Source organism: Mercenaria mercenaria, chromosome 10 (assembly GCF_021730395.1).
Source record: "Mercenaria mercenaria strain notata chromosome 10, MADL_Memer_1, whole genome shotgun sequence".
Lineage (NCBI taxonomy): Eukaryota > Metazoa > Mollusca > Bivalvia > Venerida > Veneridae > Mercenaria > Mercenaria mercenaria.
The window spans coordinates 34,418,085-34,433,593 of NC_069370.1; the positions used below are offsets into that span (position 1 = coordinate 34,418,085).

General features: G+C 37.1%; 1 protein-coding gene across 3 annotated transcripts in view; it reads right to left on the reverse strand.

The window, feature by feature from the left end:
* The window catches only part of LOC123559418 (dynein axonemal assembly factor 8-like), a 48,664-nt gene that overhangs the window by 5,384 nt on the left and 27,771 nt on the right, over positions 1-15,509 (reverse strand). For all 3 annotated transcript variants that reach the window (XM_053552715.1, XM_053552714.1, XM_053552716.1), the window contains exons 11-24: positions 15,184-15,319; positions 14,231-14,372; positions 13,712-13,950; positions 12,342-12,495; positions 9,152-10,078; positions 7,079-7,297; positions 6,145-6,251; positions 5,348-5,480; positions 4,739-4,918; positions 4,073-4,328; positions 2,844-3,078; positions 2,045-2,237; positions 1,091-1,185; positions 523-616 (exon numbers count right to left, since the gene is read on the reverse strand). In XM_053552715.1, the coding sequence (XP_053408690.1) occupies positions 523-616; positions 1,091-1,185; positions 2,045-2,237; positions 2,844-3,078; positions 4,073-4,328; positions 4,739-4,918; positions 5,348-5,480; positions 6,145-6,251; positions 7,079-7,297; positions 9,152-10,078; positions 12,342-12,495; positions 13,712-13,950; positions 14,231-14,372; positions 15,184-15,319 (3,110 nt within the window). The remainder of the gene's footprint in view (positions 1-522; positions 617-1,090; positions 1,186-2,044; positions 2,238-2,843; positions 3,079-4,072; positions 4,329-4,738; positions 4,919-5,347; positions 5,481-6,144; positions 6,252-7,078; positions 7,298-9,151; positions 10,079-12,341; positions 12,496-13,711; positions 13,951-14,230; positions 14,373-15,183; positions 15,320-15,509) is intronic.

Genomic DNA, 15,509 nt, shown 5'->3' on the forward strand with positions numbered 1-15,509 from the left:
CTTGATGCCCCTGGTGGCATCCCTGTCGACAGATTTTGCACCTTATGGTTCAGGTAACTCTAAGGCTAAAATGAGGTCAAGGTCAAACTGAGGTCAGGTGATGTCTGAAGATGAGGAATGGTCACAGGTTACATCTGCATTAGTATCAATTCATTCTAGTAAGGTGTATTAGTTCCAGACGAAATGGTTCTATTTGGTTAACCAAGACGTGGCCCACACAAAGCAACCTACGTCCAAAACAAGGTCAAGGTCAAGGTCAAACTGAGGTCAGGTGATGTTTGAAGATGAGTAATGGTCACAGGTTACATCTGTATTAGTATCAATTCATTCTTGTAAGCGGTATTGATGCTAGACGAAACGGTCCCATTTGGTTAACCTCGTATGGACGGACGGACGGACAGGACAATCACTATATGCCTCCCACATCAGTAGCTGCTGGGGGCATAAAAACTTCATGAAGACAAAATAAATATCTTTTTTCTCAAACAAAAAGGAGACATAATGAAAACTAAATTAAACTACCTGTGTTTGAAGAGTCTACCGCAGTACTGATAACCACATCTCTATGGGAAGAATACTTTACGGCTATTTCTTGATCAACTGCTGGGCAAGTTATCTACATAAACAAAGATTCCAGTCCAATTAATTTTCAAACGAAGAATGAAAGTTGAGATCTCATATTTAACTACTTGCAGAAAGTCTAGAATTTCATTTACTAAAGGTATATTACTAGCAACAGGCAACACACAACTTGATAATGGACATGTACAAATGTTTTTGGAAATTTTGCACTTTTACATGTTTTGAATGAAATGATTTATTTCTGGGCAAATTATAGCAACTGTCTGTTAGTCCGTAAATGGACATTCAACAAATACTCATACGGTATTATCAACCCCTTGTTTATCATTTATAATGCTCCAACTTTTTTCTACACAAATCTGCAACTAAATTCTACATGCAATCTGCAACTTAATTTTACATGCAATTTGCAACTTAATTTTACATGCAACCTGAATTGTTTTAATGACAACAAATACAAAAAGTTTAATGGCCTAATTATCAAGACTTAAATTAAATAGCTTCTCACCATTTCCTGTAGAGATATATCTGTCTCTTCACAACACAAACCATCAGGGAAAAACAACTTCTCATCTTCCACTGCTTCCCTGTATGTTTTAGAAGCTGAAATAAAATAACTTATTGTATATATAATTGGGCAAATAAAAGCGTTTTTGTATCTTTGAAACACAAGCAGTCGGCAGATCTATATACTTTGAAATCATTAATATTTGTGGGGGACTAATTTGCGTGGAGTTTGTGGTTCAGTCAATCCACGAAAATTAATCCCAAGGAACATGTAAAATTCCCATTCATTTTATGTTCAAAAGTTGAAATCCACGAATTCATATCCCCACGAAATTGCCATTTTGACCGAAACCACGAAATTTCATGCCAACGAAATTAAATGATTTTACAGTATAACAACAATTTACATGGTTAAAACAATCAAATGAAACACTGATTAAAAATGACTCCGAATTCAGGCACTTCTGGTAACTGGTACGGTACAATGTGACTCCAAATTTTTGCAACTGGCTAAAGTCATGGCTCCAAGTGTGGAAGAGCCAGTGAGGCTCTGGTAACCCTACATCAAATTGAACAGAAGATCAAAAATTACTTTTCATATTAACAAGTGATAAAATAATTTGAGCAAAAACACACTATAACAAGAGCTGTCACTAATGGTGACAAATGCCCCTGCAGCGCCTTGAACTTTGACCTGGTGACCCCAAAGTCAGTAGGGCTCGTGTACTCAATAAGTACTATCAGCATGTGAAGTCTGAAGGTCCTGGGTGCAATGGTACGCGAGTAAAGTTCCTTCATGCAAAAAGTTAAGGTTGTGACGAACGAAATAACGGACGGACAGTTGAAAACTAATACACCTCCCTTCGGGGGCATAAAAACTTGATCATAAGATCACTTGGTTTGAAAAGACCTACAAAATTAATGAGTTTACTTTCAGAAGAATTTTATTCCTCACCATATATTGCATTACTAACAGGATCCACACCAAACACTCCCCTCCAGTAGAACTGACTGTGTCTGCGAGCACTCTGTGGATCCTCTGGTCCCAGCAGGTCCAGTAATCTTTTAACAGCATTCTCTCTCTGTACACACAGACATACACATGGTCCTGAGGTCAAATGTTTCTCATGTTTTTCTATCTCATCCTTCTGCAAAAATGCATTCAATAAATGTATCTTTCATATCAGATTCTGTCAACTGATTGGTCATTTTCACTTGCAAAATGATTTCTTTGTGAAAAGCATCTTAACTCTTGCTTTGCAAAACTGTGTCATCTCCCACAAGATCTAATTCAAAATTACTGTATAGTAACTTTTTTCTGAAATACTCTTCACTATATCACAAATATACAGTTTACAAAACTTTAACCGAAAATTTCTAAGTTAAAAAGGGGCATAACTCTGTCAAATTCAAACAGTTATGGAGATTGATTCTCCTGGTGTAGACTTTGATAGTGAATAACTATATTAAGTTTCAAGTCAATAGCTTTGATAGTAACAGAGATATTTGACTTTATCGAAAACTTCAATCAACGGCGACGCTGACACCGACTCATGTTCACAATATGACCAAAATTCAGTTTTAAAAAAATGTCATTTTTAGCGAAAATCGTGAGTTCAGTGCCTTTAACAGAAAACAGTGTTGAGCTGTTATGTATCTTTATTCAGCTACAGTTGTCTACAATTTAGCCACTGAATTTTTGTTGTCCTATCCATTATAACAACTTTTATTAAACAAAAAAGCGTTGAACTTACCTGTAGATTGCTTGGTACCAGTCTCTGTGCTTGTTCTGTTGTCAGAATTTGTATCTTTAGAGCGACAATTTTGAAGCTTTCCTGGGCAAGTTTCTTAAAGATTTTGGACAGGTGTCTCTGGAAAGCCCGAGGTTTGATCACAAGGAAAGTGGTGAAGGGACGAGGTCCAGACAACATCTGCTCAAAAATGGTCTCCTCCAGAGGGTATGTACTAGTTTCCTTCACACTCCTGGAGCTGGAAAGTGAATGAATACTTCAACATTGGTATTTCTGCACATTTCAGAAGCTTAATGGAGGGCTTACTGGAAAAACTGTTGTGAATTCTTTAAATCATGTTATGGACCTTGTGTCATACCAAGTGGGGGATGATATAATGTGACAACTATTTTAAGTTTAAATCCATTCACTGACAGCTGTTACAGAAATAGTGTAAAAGTGTATATTAAAATCTTAACTTTTTTGAGGGTTGTGGGGAAGGGTAGAAGCAAAGATCGGAGGGAAACATTATGAGATTCCAGTTTAAGATTCTGGAACACTGGGAAGCATGTCATCGCACTTTAACCAACACTTTTACAAAATCTTACCCCAGTGACCTTCAATTTTAGGTACCTAACCTGTAACCAAGATATCTGCCCCTTACTAAGATCAATCCTTAAACAAGGTATTATATAATTATATAGGCAGTAGTTAATAAGAAAGAGTGAAATTGAAAATCTTGCCATAAAATACATCACTGACCTTGACCTTTGGGAAATCTGAACCTAAACTAGAGGTGCTTTTGAAAAAAGCGCGTGTCTCCCACGACTGCCTAATCATCTGAATAGTAAGACTGTCTTTATATACTGTTTGCAGCCTATTGGTATCTGTTGGAGTTGGAGTTGGAGTAACCGGTCTACATCTGTGTATCGGTAATTATGTTCAAGGGCCATAATTCCGAAGTACCTGGCGCGATTTGGCTCATTATCGAACTTGGCCGAGGAGTTTTGATCAAACACATTTTGTTCAAGTTTGGTGAAGATCCTATGAGAACTGTTTGACTTAGAGTGCAGACAAGATTTGTGACAGACACAGACAGGAGTAAATCAATATGTTTCCCACACCACTGTGTGGTGGGAGACATAACTACCAGATGTCTGCCAGAATTAAGAAAATATAATGAAATTTAGAAGCTTGTCATAAAACTATCCTAAAAACGTGGGCAGCATTAAAAAAAAAAAAAACGGCTTTACCTTGCAAAATGGTGCATGTCATGCTTTGTTTGATACACAGGTATATATGGTAACATAGGTCTGGCTAGTGGATCTGAGAACAGCTCTCTCTCAGTGAAGAACAGTCTGATATATGTGTAAGCCTCCTCCGCTGTCCTGGCATGGATCATGTCCAGATTGAACTGCTGCCCAGACTTGGGGCTCGGACGTGGCTGAACCACACTCTCTAGCTTGGCAAATGCATTCACTCCCCGTAGAGCCAGCACCAAGCATGGTTCTAAACAACAAGATAAGTAAATGAATTAGTACCAAGGTTTTTCGTTTTCATTCTATATAAAGTTACGAAATAACACAAATTATACACCCTTGGAAGTATCACTTCACAATTCTGACACACAATCGAAGCTACACAATTTTGACACACATCAAAGCTTCAAAATTTTGACAAACGTCAAAGCTCCACAACTCTGAAACACATTAAAGCTCAACAATTTTGACACACACTAAAGCTTCACAATTCTGATACGCACCAAAGCTAAACAATTTTGACAAAAGGAAAAGCTCCAAAAGTTTGAGACACAACAAATAAACCTTTCCACTAAAACTTAATTCTTTATTGTACTGATCTTGAAAATACACATTTCTTTGATAGTCACCTGAATTAAAAGCACAACTTAAATCACAAACCTGTTGCAAGTGTATGTAAACTATCCTTCCACATTCTGTCACCCACTTCACATGGTGTGACTTCCTTTGCTTGTGACACAGTGAGCCTTGGCACCCACTTCATACCCAGTAACTCGAGACCGTCACTGAACGGCAAAGACTGATGATGACGACTGTATGGTAACATTCCCAACAGTTTGCCTACAACATAATTACAAAAGTGTTACATAAAATTGTCACTGACTGGCAAAAATTTTTGCTATATCAAAAATAGGTAGAAATGTGTTCACTTGACACATGTTATCTCCAGAAATAACTCTGATGATGATGATAAATGAGACGTTTCAAACATAAGACTTAAAACATTTGTTCCTGCTTACATACTAAATATCTGGCACACGTATAAGCATCTCATTTCTATACCATGCATGTATCTTGAGAGAGTGCAAAATTGAAAGTGAAAAATAGCAAGTAACAAAGATGTCAGTATATTAAAAAGTTACCTACGTTCACATTAAATGTTAAACAAGAAATCTTTAAATATAGTTACTTTAATATAAACTAGAATTTGACACACTAAGGAAAGCATTATTTTACAACAAAGCTTTAAACTGTACAATGATTTCTTACCTATAAACAAACCAGACGTTTTCAGAATATCATTTCCTAGCAACATCAAAACTGTGATCTGTTCTAATTCGGGGTTGGTGAACAACTGAGGTATCACATAGCTTGGGTTGATTTGAACCTCCGGATCAAAGCACTAAAATATACATAGATAAATCAAGTCAATATGAGCTGCGCCATGGGAAAACCAACATAGTGGCTTTGCGACCAGCATGGATCCAGACCAGCCTGCGCATCTGCGCAGTCTGGTTAGGATCCATGCTGTTCGCTAACAGTTTCTCTAATTGCAATAGACTTTGAAAGCGAACAGCATGGATCCTGACCAGACTGCCTGGATGCGCAGGCTGGTCTGGATCCATGCTGGTCGCAAATCCACTACGTTGGTTTTCTCATGGCGCGGCTCATATATTTACTAAACAATTATGATTTCTGTATATTCTGGTTTACAACTTCATTATATCTACCATCAGAAGTTTAGACAGGGGTGTGTCTTTATTTTGTCAAAAGAATACTAAAATAAAGCATTATACAGACGATGCTGAAAAGGTTTGAATAAAGCAATTTTGTCCTAGAAAAAAAAATAAGCAATATATTAACTGAAATATCTGCCAGTGTTAACAAAAACTTAAGATTACCTAAAAACATTGGCGTTACATGACCTTTTTGTGTCGGTTCGCCGTAAAACCCAACTCATTCATTCCTATAAACATTTTTGTAGATACCTGATCACAAGAGACTGGTCTAATCTTGCATGTTCATAAAAATCTGCAGAAATAGGACTTAAAATTTCCAAACAATACCTTGCTGAAATCTCCACCAAGTGTTGATAGCAAACCATCAGAATATCTAGCTGCATGGAACATATGTACAGATTCTAGAGGGTACCCTTCACGTTTCTGCAAGGTACCTGAAAACACAATTGTTTGTTTTCATTGGATTAAGAGTTGGATTGACACAATGTAGGACATATGGTGACATTTCAAGCTTTTGATGGTGGAAAAGACCCAAGGTACCCCAATAAGCATTGTTCATGGCATAGGCCGCACCTGGGTAGAACCACCAAATTTTGTTTTTACTTTTTGTTGGGTTTAACGTTGCATCACACAATTATAGGTCATATGGCGACTTTCCAACTTTAATGGTGGAGGAAGACCCCATGTTCCCCTCCGAGCATCATTTCATTACGGGCCAGCACCTGGGTGGAACTACCGACCTTCTGTAAGCCTACTGGATAGCTTTCTCACATGAAGAATTCAACGCCCCTAGTGAGGCTTGAGCCCACATCAATGAGGGGTAAGTGATTCGAAGTCAGTGGCCTTAACAACTTTGCCACAGAGGCCCTGCAGTTATTTATATTTTCGCATAATGGAAGTGTATAAATTATCCATAATGCCTTATTTCACATTTTCACATAATGGAATAGTCTGTGTTCAGACCCTATGTTTTGTTCACAGGAGATAACTATACAAATTTTGTATCATTATGTCCCTTTTATTCTCAAAACATAGGTAATCAGAGCCAAGACTGATGAAGTCAGAATATATAAAAGAATTATTTTTTCTAAAAAAAAAAGAGAAGATTATCTAGTCGGTAGCCAGACTAATAATGGAAGTATATAAACTACCCAAAATGCCCTGTAATTATTTTACATTTTCACATGACAGAATTGTATAAACTATCCATAACGTCATGTAGTTATTTCACATTTTCGCATAATGGAAGTATACAAATTACCCATAATGCCCTGCAGTGTAAGTTGCACCATACAATCTTCTACAAGACTGGCCGCACTGTGACTAGCATTTTCCTTTAATAATTGAAGGATGGTTGATGGGAAGGTACATTCACGCCACTGACCATGACCCTGGGGGTCAACATGGTCTGCAAGGCTGGCATCAAATGACTCTGAGGCAGATCCAGGACAGAATGCTTTCAGACCTTCTCCTGTGATTCCTGTAAAAGTAAACTATATAATGTTTCAAAGATTTCTTTATGTTAAATCAATGTAATTCTCTCTGCGATCTATGGACTGTTTCATCCAATCTGTAACAAGGTTTTTCAAGAACTGTGGCTTAATTTTGCAAAATCTGGTTAAACTAGTATATATTATTCATAATGTTCCCAAAGGTGATTAGTAGAATCTTTCTGACTTTAAAAAATAACTTTAATAACTTTAATTTTATTTCAAAACTGTATTTTTCCTATTGTAAATCACAATTTTGAAAAAGATTAAGTAATTTCACACAACTTTGCATGAAAATGTTGCTTTTATGCTAAGACATTCTGAAAGTGTGATAACCATCAATTCACACAAAAAATCAAAATTGAATATTTTAAGTCTTTTCTTTTAAAGAAAAATTAAAAACTAATCAAGATATCCTTGTCTAGGAAAAGATAAATAAAAAAGTTAGGCGTAACAGTGTTGTGTTATACTGTGAAATCATTTAATTTCGATTTCGTGGTTTTGGCCAAAACGGCTGTTTCGTGGGGACGTAAATTCGTGGATTTTCAATTTTTGAAAAAAAAAAGTCATAACTTCCACAGGAATAGATCAAGTATATTGTTTTGTTCTAACATGGAAACCTACACGTGTCAAACAGCGCTACCATGGTTAGCGACTTTGCTATCTACGCCGCGGGAGATTAACGAGTGATCATGTGCCAATTAACGACTGCGTTATCTATAATTATATGACCCCTAATTTGCAAAACTTAATGAAACTGTGAAATATTCAATAAGAAAAGTCGGTGCCAATTAAAAAGTGTCAAAACCGTAGCACTTGGGATATAGTCTTGCACAATTAGCATTCATAATCAAAACAAATATAATATTCATCACATTGATTATTTGGTCGGGTTTCAAACAAGAACTAGTTTTTGTTTTGCAAATTAAAAAAAAACTATTATAGATTTACCGATTTTATGGTGCTAAAAATGTGTTTTTTGCACATGACTGATAAAATATTAATGGTTTAGAATCATGAAAAATAAGTTCTGTACACGCCTGTTGTTGAATGCGCGTCTGCATCTAAAATTACAAGCTGTTGAACTTTTGCATGTGTTATTTTCTGCAGAGAAAACTGTAATGTGAATTGGGTAATAAGGTAATAATGCATCGGGCGCAAATCTAGCAATTAGTTTATAATATTTAATCGTCCAAAAGTAGTAGTAGTTTACTACATGTCAGTAAATATAAACAGCAGAGCGGGGCCGAAAAAATCAAATAACAGCCGCAGCATAGTGCGGTTGGCACGTGACACTACGTCAAACTTCTATTTTTAGTATCTACTTTTACTTTGCCAAGCATGTCGTAAACAATCCTCGGGTAAATGTCTCAATGAAATAGTTGGTTTTGTTCCGGCGCATACCTATGTTGATCATTGATGGAGCCTCCATAGACTACACTGCAGAAAGCTGCAGGTCAGTACTGCCGCATGCACACAACTACGGATCAGATCGGACGGCTGTGGTGTCTTTTAGTACAAGTGGGCATAATTTATTTGTTGGGACTTAATTTCGTGGTTGAGCTGAACCACGAAATCCACGAAATTAATCCCCCACGAATAATAATGATTTCACAGTATGTTTACAAAAAGAATTCTATCAGCAATTCACCAAGGCCATTTTTTCTTGGTGAAATTTTAAAATGGTTAATCTATAACCAGAAGAAAAAAAGAAATCAAACTTTCAGACAATTCTATGCTCTGTTGATTGAAGATAAATTTCTGAATAAAGAACTTTTATTAACTCTATTAAAGGAACAAAAAGCAACTGTCTGAAATTCAACTGATAATTAATATTTTCCTACCCATAGCTGCTGCCCTTTTGTTAGACAGCCTGGTCCTTCGAACCCCAGTCACCTGGTACCCTCTTCTCTGACATGATGCTAAAATAATTCCAAAGCATTGTGGTGGCACTAAAGGAGATATCACTAATATAATTTCACTTTTTGTAGTGGCTGTGAGAGTAGCTAGGGGTCTATGTACTTCCTCTATTGAATCTTTACTTTTGCCACTTGTCTCTTTACTATCTGTGAATGACACTTTTTTGCCCCGCCTGCCTTTGGGGCTTCCACTTCTAAGAGAGTCTTTCTTGGTGTAAGGTGTTCCCACATCAATTACATTCCCCGGTGGGACTCTGCCGCCAAACCAGCGTGCAAGTTCAGTTTGAACACGAGCTGGGGTTCTAGGACAGAACAACAAACACTCGTCTCTAGATTCACCCCCATATAGCGCGCACAATGAATTAGGGTCTGTGCGCCGAGCTAGAGCTGGGTCCGAGGGACCAACAGCATCCAGCCAGAGAGACCGAGCCGCTGTGCCACGTATACACAGCGACAAAACTGCACCAACATTATTTAACAACTCCAATTCAGACAACACAGATGCGTTATCAGTCTGTTGAATATTCATTTGCTCCGGCGACGGATAAACAAGTCTTATACCGGCTAAGTCTAATCCTAACTGTAACACTCTATTTAAAATTCCCATCATAGCTGAAGGTTCTTGATAAATTTTCTTATATATGAGAGATAAAGTGTTCTGTGTATCAAAACTGATTCCTTCGTCATGAAGATCCTGATCGAGCCTGGCCTCGTCGCTGTCGACAGTCTGCCAGAAGAATCCGACAGAAGAGTTAAAGACCTTGACTGCAGCCTGTGGGTCAGGGTTCACGTGTATAAATGTGGACAGTGGCTTCGTTGTTATGTTAGGTAATGGAGGCTTATACATATAACCTATAAACCAAAAATATTTTTGAATATTAACATAATACATTAAAATTAAGTACATGCTAAATAATGTAACCTTTCAAATTTTTGGCCTTAAGGTATTGGACCCATAATAGAGTACCTTCTTTATGAAGAGTATTCAATTCCTACAATAAACCTAAATTGACTGCAATTTTCAGAGGGGCGTAGGTTCAAGCCCCACTGAGACCAAACTTTTTTTTCCATATTTTCCTTTTTTTCTAGTAAGTTTGTACTTCTTTCAAGACTTATTTTGGATGTATTGTACAAAAGTGGAAAATTTTCATTTTATAAGCGATTTCTTGCTGTTCAAAGTGAATTTACCTCTGAATCAGGAGGGGTAGAGTTAGACATCTTTAAAAATACTGAGTTACATGCGGTAAAAGTTCTCTATTTTGCCTTCATTCTTTAGATTACATATTGTGGAAGAAATTCAGGCAGGTTTTACTTCTGCCCCAAGGTTATTTTTGAATGAAGTGAGCAAAATTCAAAAAAGACCCACAGGATCTGACCATAATTTTTCAACGTTGTAGTTAGAATTTTGTCTCATTAAATCTGTTTACTTGAGGCACCCTAGAAAAAATTATATTTACAGTTTTATTTTGTGTTTTATAATTGTTTAACAATAGTTTGATGTTTTTTTTATCAAAATTAATGCTGTAATGAATTCTCTGCAAACGTTTTAGATAGTGGCCATCAAATTAAAATTTGTCTCTACTTGAGCTTGAGGAGATACCATAAATTATACAAAATTTACAAAATAACGGCACGGTAAAAGTTGTTTAAAATTTGCAACAGAGTGCGAAACATGATCAACTTTAAGAATATACCAACCAAATGCCATGTTTTAAACATTACTATTAGGGGTCCAAAACCTTAATCAAATATATATATATGTATCTACTAGTTCAAGCAATCTGACTGTTAGCCGACATTCATTTCAATGAATCTCTCTTGTTTATCATTTTCATATTTGTACCTGTATTTCTGCCCTGCATCAATTCAAATCAGATAGCAGTAATATTAAAAAAAAAAAGCCTTAACTTTCTTTATATTTCTGAACAAAGCATAGGGGTAAGCACTTATTTTTTTCATTAAGCTCATTTTCTATAGGATGATCATAGTTTTGATTCAAAATCTGACAAAAAGTTGGATTTGAAATTTTCAGTGCAGAGAACACAATCATTAAAAAGTGAACAAGAGCTGTCTCCATAGGATGACATATGCCCCCGATGGCACTTTGAATGAGTAGTTATGGCCGATGTTAGAGTTTAGGACCTTTGACCTACGGAGCTGGGTCTTGCGCGCGACACGTCGTCTTACTGTGTCACACATTCATGTGTAGTTATTTTAAAATCCATGCATGAATGACAAAGATATGGACCAGACACGCCCATCAATGCACTATCATGAAAAATGACCTTTAACCTCCAAGTGTGACCTTGACCTTTGAGCTACAGTCCTGGGTTTTGCGCGCGACACGTCGTCTTACTGTGGTACACATTCATGCCAAGTTATTTGAAAATCCATCCATGGTTGACAAAGATATGGACCGGACACGCCCATCAATGCACTATCCTTTAATGTCTAAGTGTGACCTTGACCTTTGAGCAACGGACCTGGGTCTTGCGCGCGACATGTCGTCTTACTGTGGTACACATTCACGCCAAGTTATTTGAAAATCTATCCATCGATGACAAAGATATGGACCGGACACGCCCATCAATGCACTATCCTTTAATGTCTAAGTGTGACCTTGACTTTGAGCTACGGACCTGGGTCTTGCGCGCGACACGTCGTCTTACTGTGGTACACATTCATGCCAAGTTATTTGAAAATCCATCCATCGATGACAAAGATATGGACCGGACACGCCCATTAATGCACTATCCTTTAATGTCTAAGTGTGACCTTGACCTTTGAGCTACGGACCTGGGTCTTGCGCGCGACACGTCGTCTTACTGTGGTACACATTCATGCCAAGTTATTTGAAAATCCATCCATCGATGACAAAGATATGGACCGGACACGAAAATTGCGGACAGACTGACAGACCGACAGACGGTTCAAAAACTATATGCCTCCCTTCGGGGGCATAAAAACTAGTACAGAAATATGTTAAACTTGGATTTATACAAAATAACTCAATCCTATATTACAGGAATTCTCCATTTACCAAAGCACATCAGCATTCCTTGTAACTTTTTAACTACTGAAGTCTTTTAAATTAATAAGTACAAAAAGTACATACTGTATTTCTGATCATCAGATTCATCTGCACCTGGTGGTCCCAGTTCCATGGACACCATGTTCTGTAACCATGGACATACACTGTGTAAGGTGTTGGTGGAGAAATACTTCTGTAAATGTTGCTGAAATACTGTTGTGTTCTTACTCTCCGACTTCTGCAAAAAATCATAACTTATTATAGTGCAGTGTTTCACATCCTAGCATAAAACTGCTGTTCTTTTCACTTTTTGAGGATGTCTTAAATAATTTACTTTGCATTTTTTTCCAATTTCATCTAACAGGTACCATTCCCAAAATCTAAAAAAATCCTTGTAATACTCAGAAATATTGATTAAACTGCTTTCAACTTCAATAGCCAAGACCACTCTATTTGAGAAAATTTTAACAATATCAAAGAAAGAATAAACGAATGAATCGTAACAGGCAGTTTTTTCTTGAAACCATGTATTACCATGATCATCAATCGAATGCATAGACGCTTATTAAGTAGAGTGGAAACCTTATATTACCACGATCATCACATCAAATGCATAGACGCTTATTAAGTAGAGTGGAAACCATATATTACCAAGATCATCACATCGAATGTATAGACGCTTATTAAGTAAAGTGTGAATAAAGCTTCTCTTTCAATAAACAAGATCTTATTTGGTTATCACAACAGCTGGAATGACTTTGCTCTATTTTGTTATGAGAGATTCAGATGTGTTTTATTTTGTACATTTTTGACCAGACAGACAATCAATTTCTTCTCATTAGAGGACATACTACACTCTAAAATGGTTTCATAATTGTGGTTTCCCTAAGTGTGACCATGACCTTGAAGCAAGCCATCCAAAACATGCGCTCTGCATGTTGTCTCGATGTGGTGAACATTTGTGTCAAGTTTCTTCGAAATCCTTCAAGGGGTTCAAGAGTTACAGAGCAGACAAGAAATTGCTAACAGACAGACGAACAGATGGACACCACATAACATAATACGCCCCCTTCGGGCATATAAAAAGCATAAGGAAATAAGACCCTCAATAGTAACAGACATTTCACAATATATTTCTTAAGCTGCATTTTTTCTGTTTGATTTTTATAGTTCAATATCGTAACAACCCAAGTTTAGGCTATAATGCCACTTTCAAACCTTTCTTGGTAGAGAAAGACACCTGATGGCACTTACACCTTTATATCCGACACAAGGTGGTCGAACAACTGACCTTTTGCATGCCAACTGGATGGTTTCCTCACATGAAAGAATTCTATAACAAACTATGGGTTTGAACTAACAGTGGTGTAAGGTAAGTTATTCAATGTGTCATTTGGCCACACAGGCACCATATTTAAAATATTTTGATAGGAAATAATTATATAAATGTATACCTTATTTTTCTTGGATTTTCCATGTACATATTTTGCATCAAACTGTTCCACTGGAGTGACAGCCACAATCAGACACAGCTGACCATCTAGAAGCACCTGCTGCAGGCCTATCACATAAAATGGCAGTATCCAGGGTGTCTGAGGTCCCGCTACACCTTCCTGTAGATAACTAAAGCTGTTGGGAACCAACGCAAGAAGCCAGGTCAATAACGCTGTGTAACTTGCCGATAGACCATATCCTGTGAAATAAAAGATAAACTTTTAAGTGAATCTCCCTCAATCCACTCTGAGTAAGTAGTATCTGAATAATAAAATACAAATTCTCCATTTCAATCATTTGATTCTCTTGAACATCTTATTTATTTAAGCTTGACTGTGATGAAAGCTTTATGTAAATCTCCCTCAAGCAAAACTACTGGCTCAAAAATACACATATTGAACCTAGAACCATTGAACTTGGAAGCAGATTTTTACCACAACAACACTGGCTCTAAACACTATGGGTTACTGAATACAAACCTGTATCGACACTTTTATTCCCACTACCCCTATGAAGAACAATCTCTCCGTTGGAAGACAGATGTATTGTGAGCAGTACAGTGACAGTGTCTGGAGATAGCACAGGGGGCAGGCTTCTTGGTGCTGGTTCATACGAAGCATCCTACCAATAGAAAATAATCCATTTGTATTTCACAGAAAATATTAACAGTTATGAGGTTCTGTAATAATTGTAAAGCCCTTCTCATTCCCTTAGAGTGAAACTAATATATCCAATTTGTTATCTATATACGGTTACAACAAATTTGTGCAGAGAGGCAATGATGTGCCCCACACCCATGGTGGCCTGTCAGAGGTAAATGGGTCTGTAATTTTGAGTATACAGTATGCTGTGACCTTGACCTTTGACTTAACCCTTACCCTGCTAAATTTCTATAATGAACTTGTCCATCTTCCAATTTGGACAGTACCATTAACTGTTATAAGGGGTGCATACCAAAAAGATACTGGCTGAATAACGAACAGTTGCAGATCATGATCAGACTGCACGGATGTGCAGGTTGATCATAATCTACACTGGTCGCAAAGGCAGAATCAATTGTGTCCAGCATGATAAGACCTTATGACCTACAAAGCAATATTGGTCATCTACTGACCACAAGGAATCATCCTGTATCGAGCCTTGAGGTCAGTGATCATGACCTCACCACCCAAAAATGATCTAGAGAGCACAGGCAATCCTTCCATGAAGATAAACCGTTGAAGGCTCAATCATTTTTTAGTCATTGATTCAAAACAAAATTTCTTCATCCTGACTGAAAATAGACAGCAAGACCAACAATAAACAAAATAAAATAACTCCCATTTCTTCAGGAGAGGGAGGGATTTTGGGGGCAAAAACAATTCAATACATTTAATTATACTAAAATACAAACTGTTAAAGAAACATACAAAACTGATAAGATTATGCTTACTAGTTCAAATACAGTCGGTGTGTTTTCTGCAGGATCTTGTCTGCCACTGACCGAGGCACTGGGTCGTAGAGCATCCAATCGTTTCTGTAGACGTAATTTTGCCTGTCTTTCACTCTCCCTTTGTTCACGTAGTTTTCTGAAGTACATAATTTTGAATAGGTGTCCATTATCTCTTTTTACAATAGAATGTATCATTTAAACTCAAATGTGATCAATTTCTGTTTTTTTCTTCAATTTTTGGACAAAGTCACTGCTGACTGGTAAGAAATGATGTTCAACCTGTTCTATCTAAAAGGTCTTTCTGCACATTTTGATCAAAATATGTA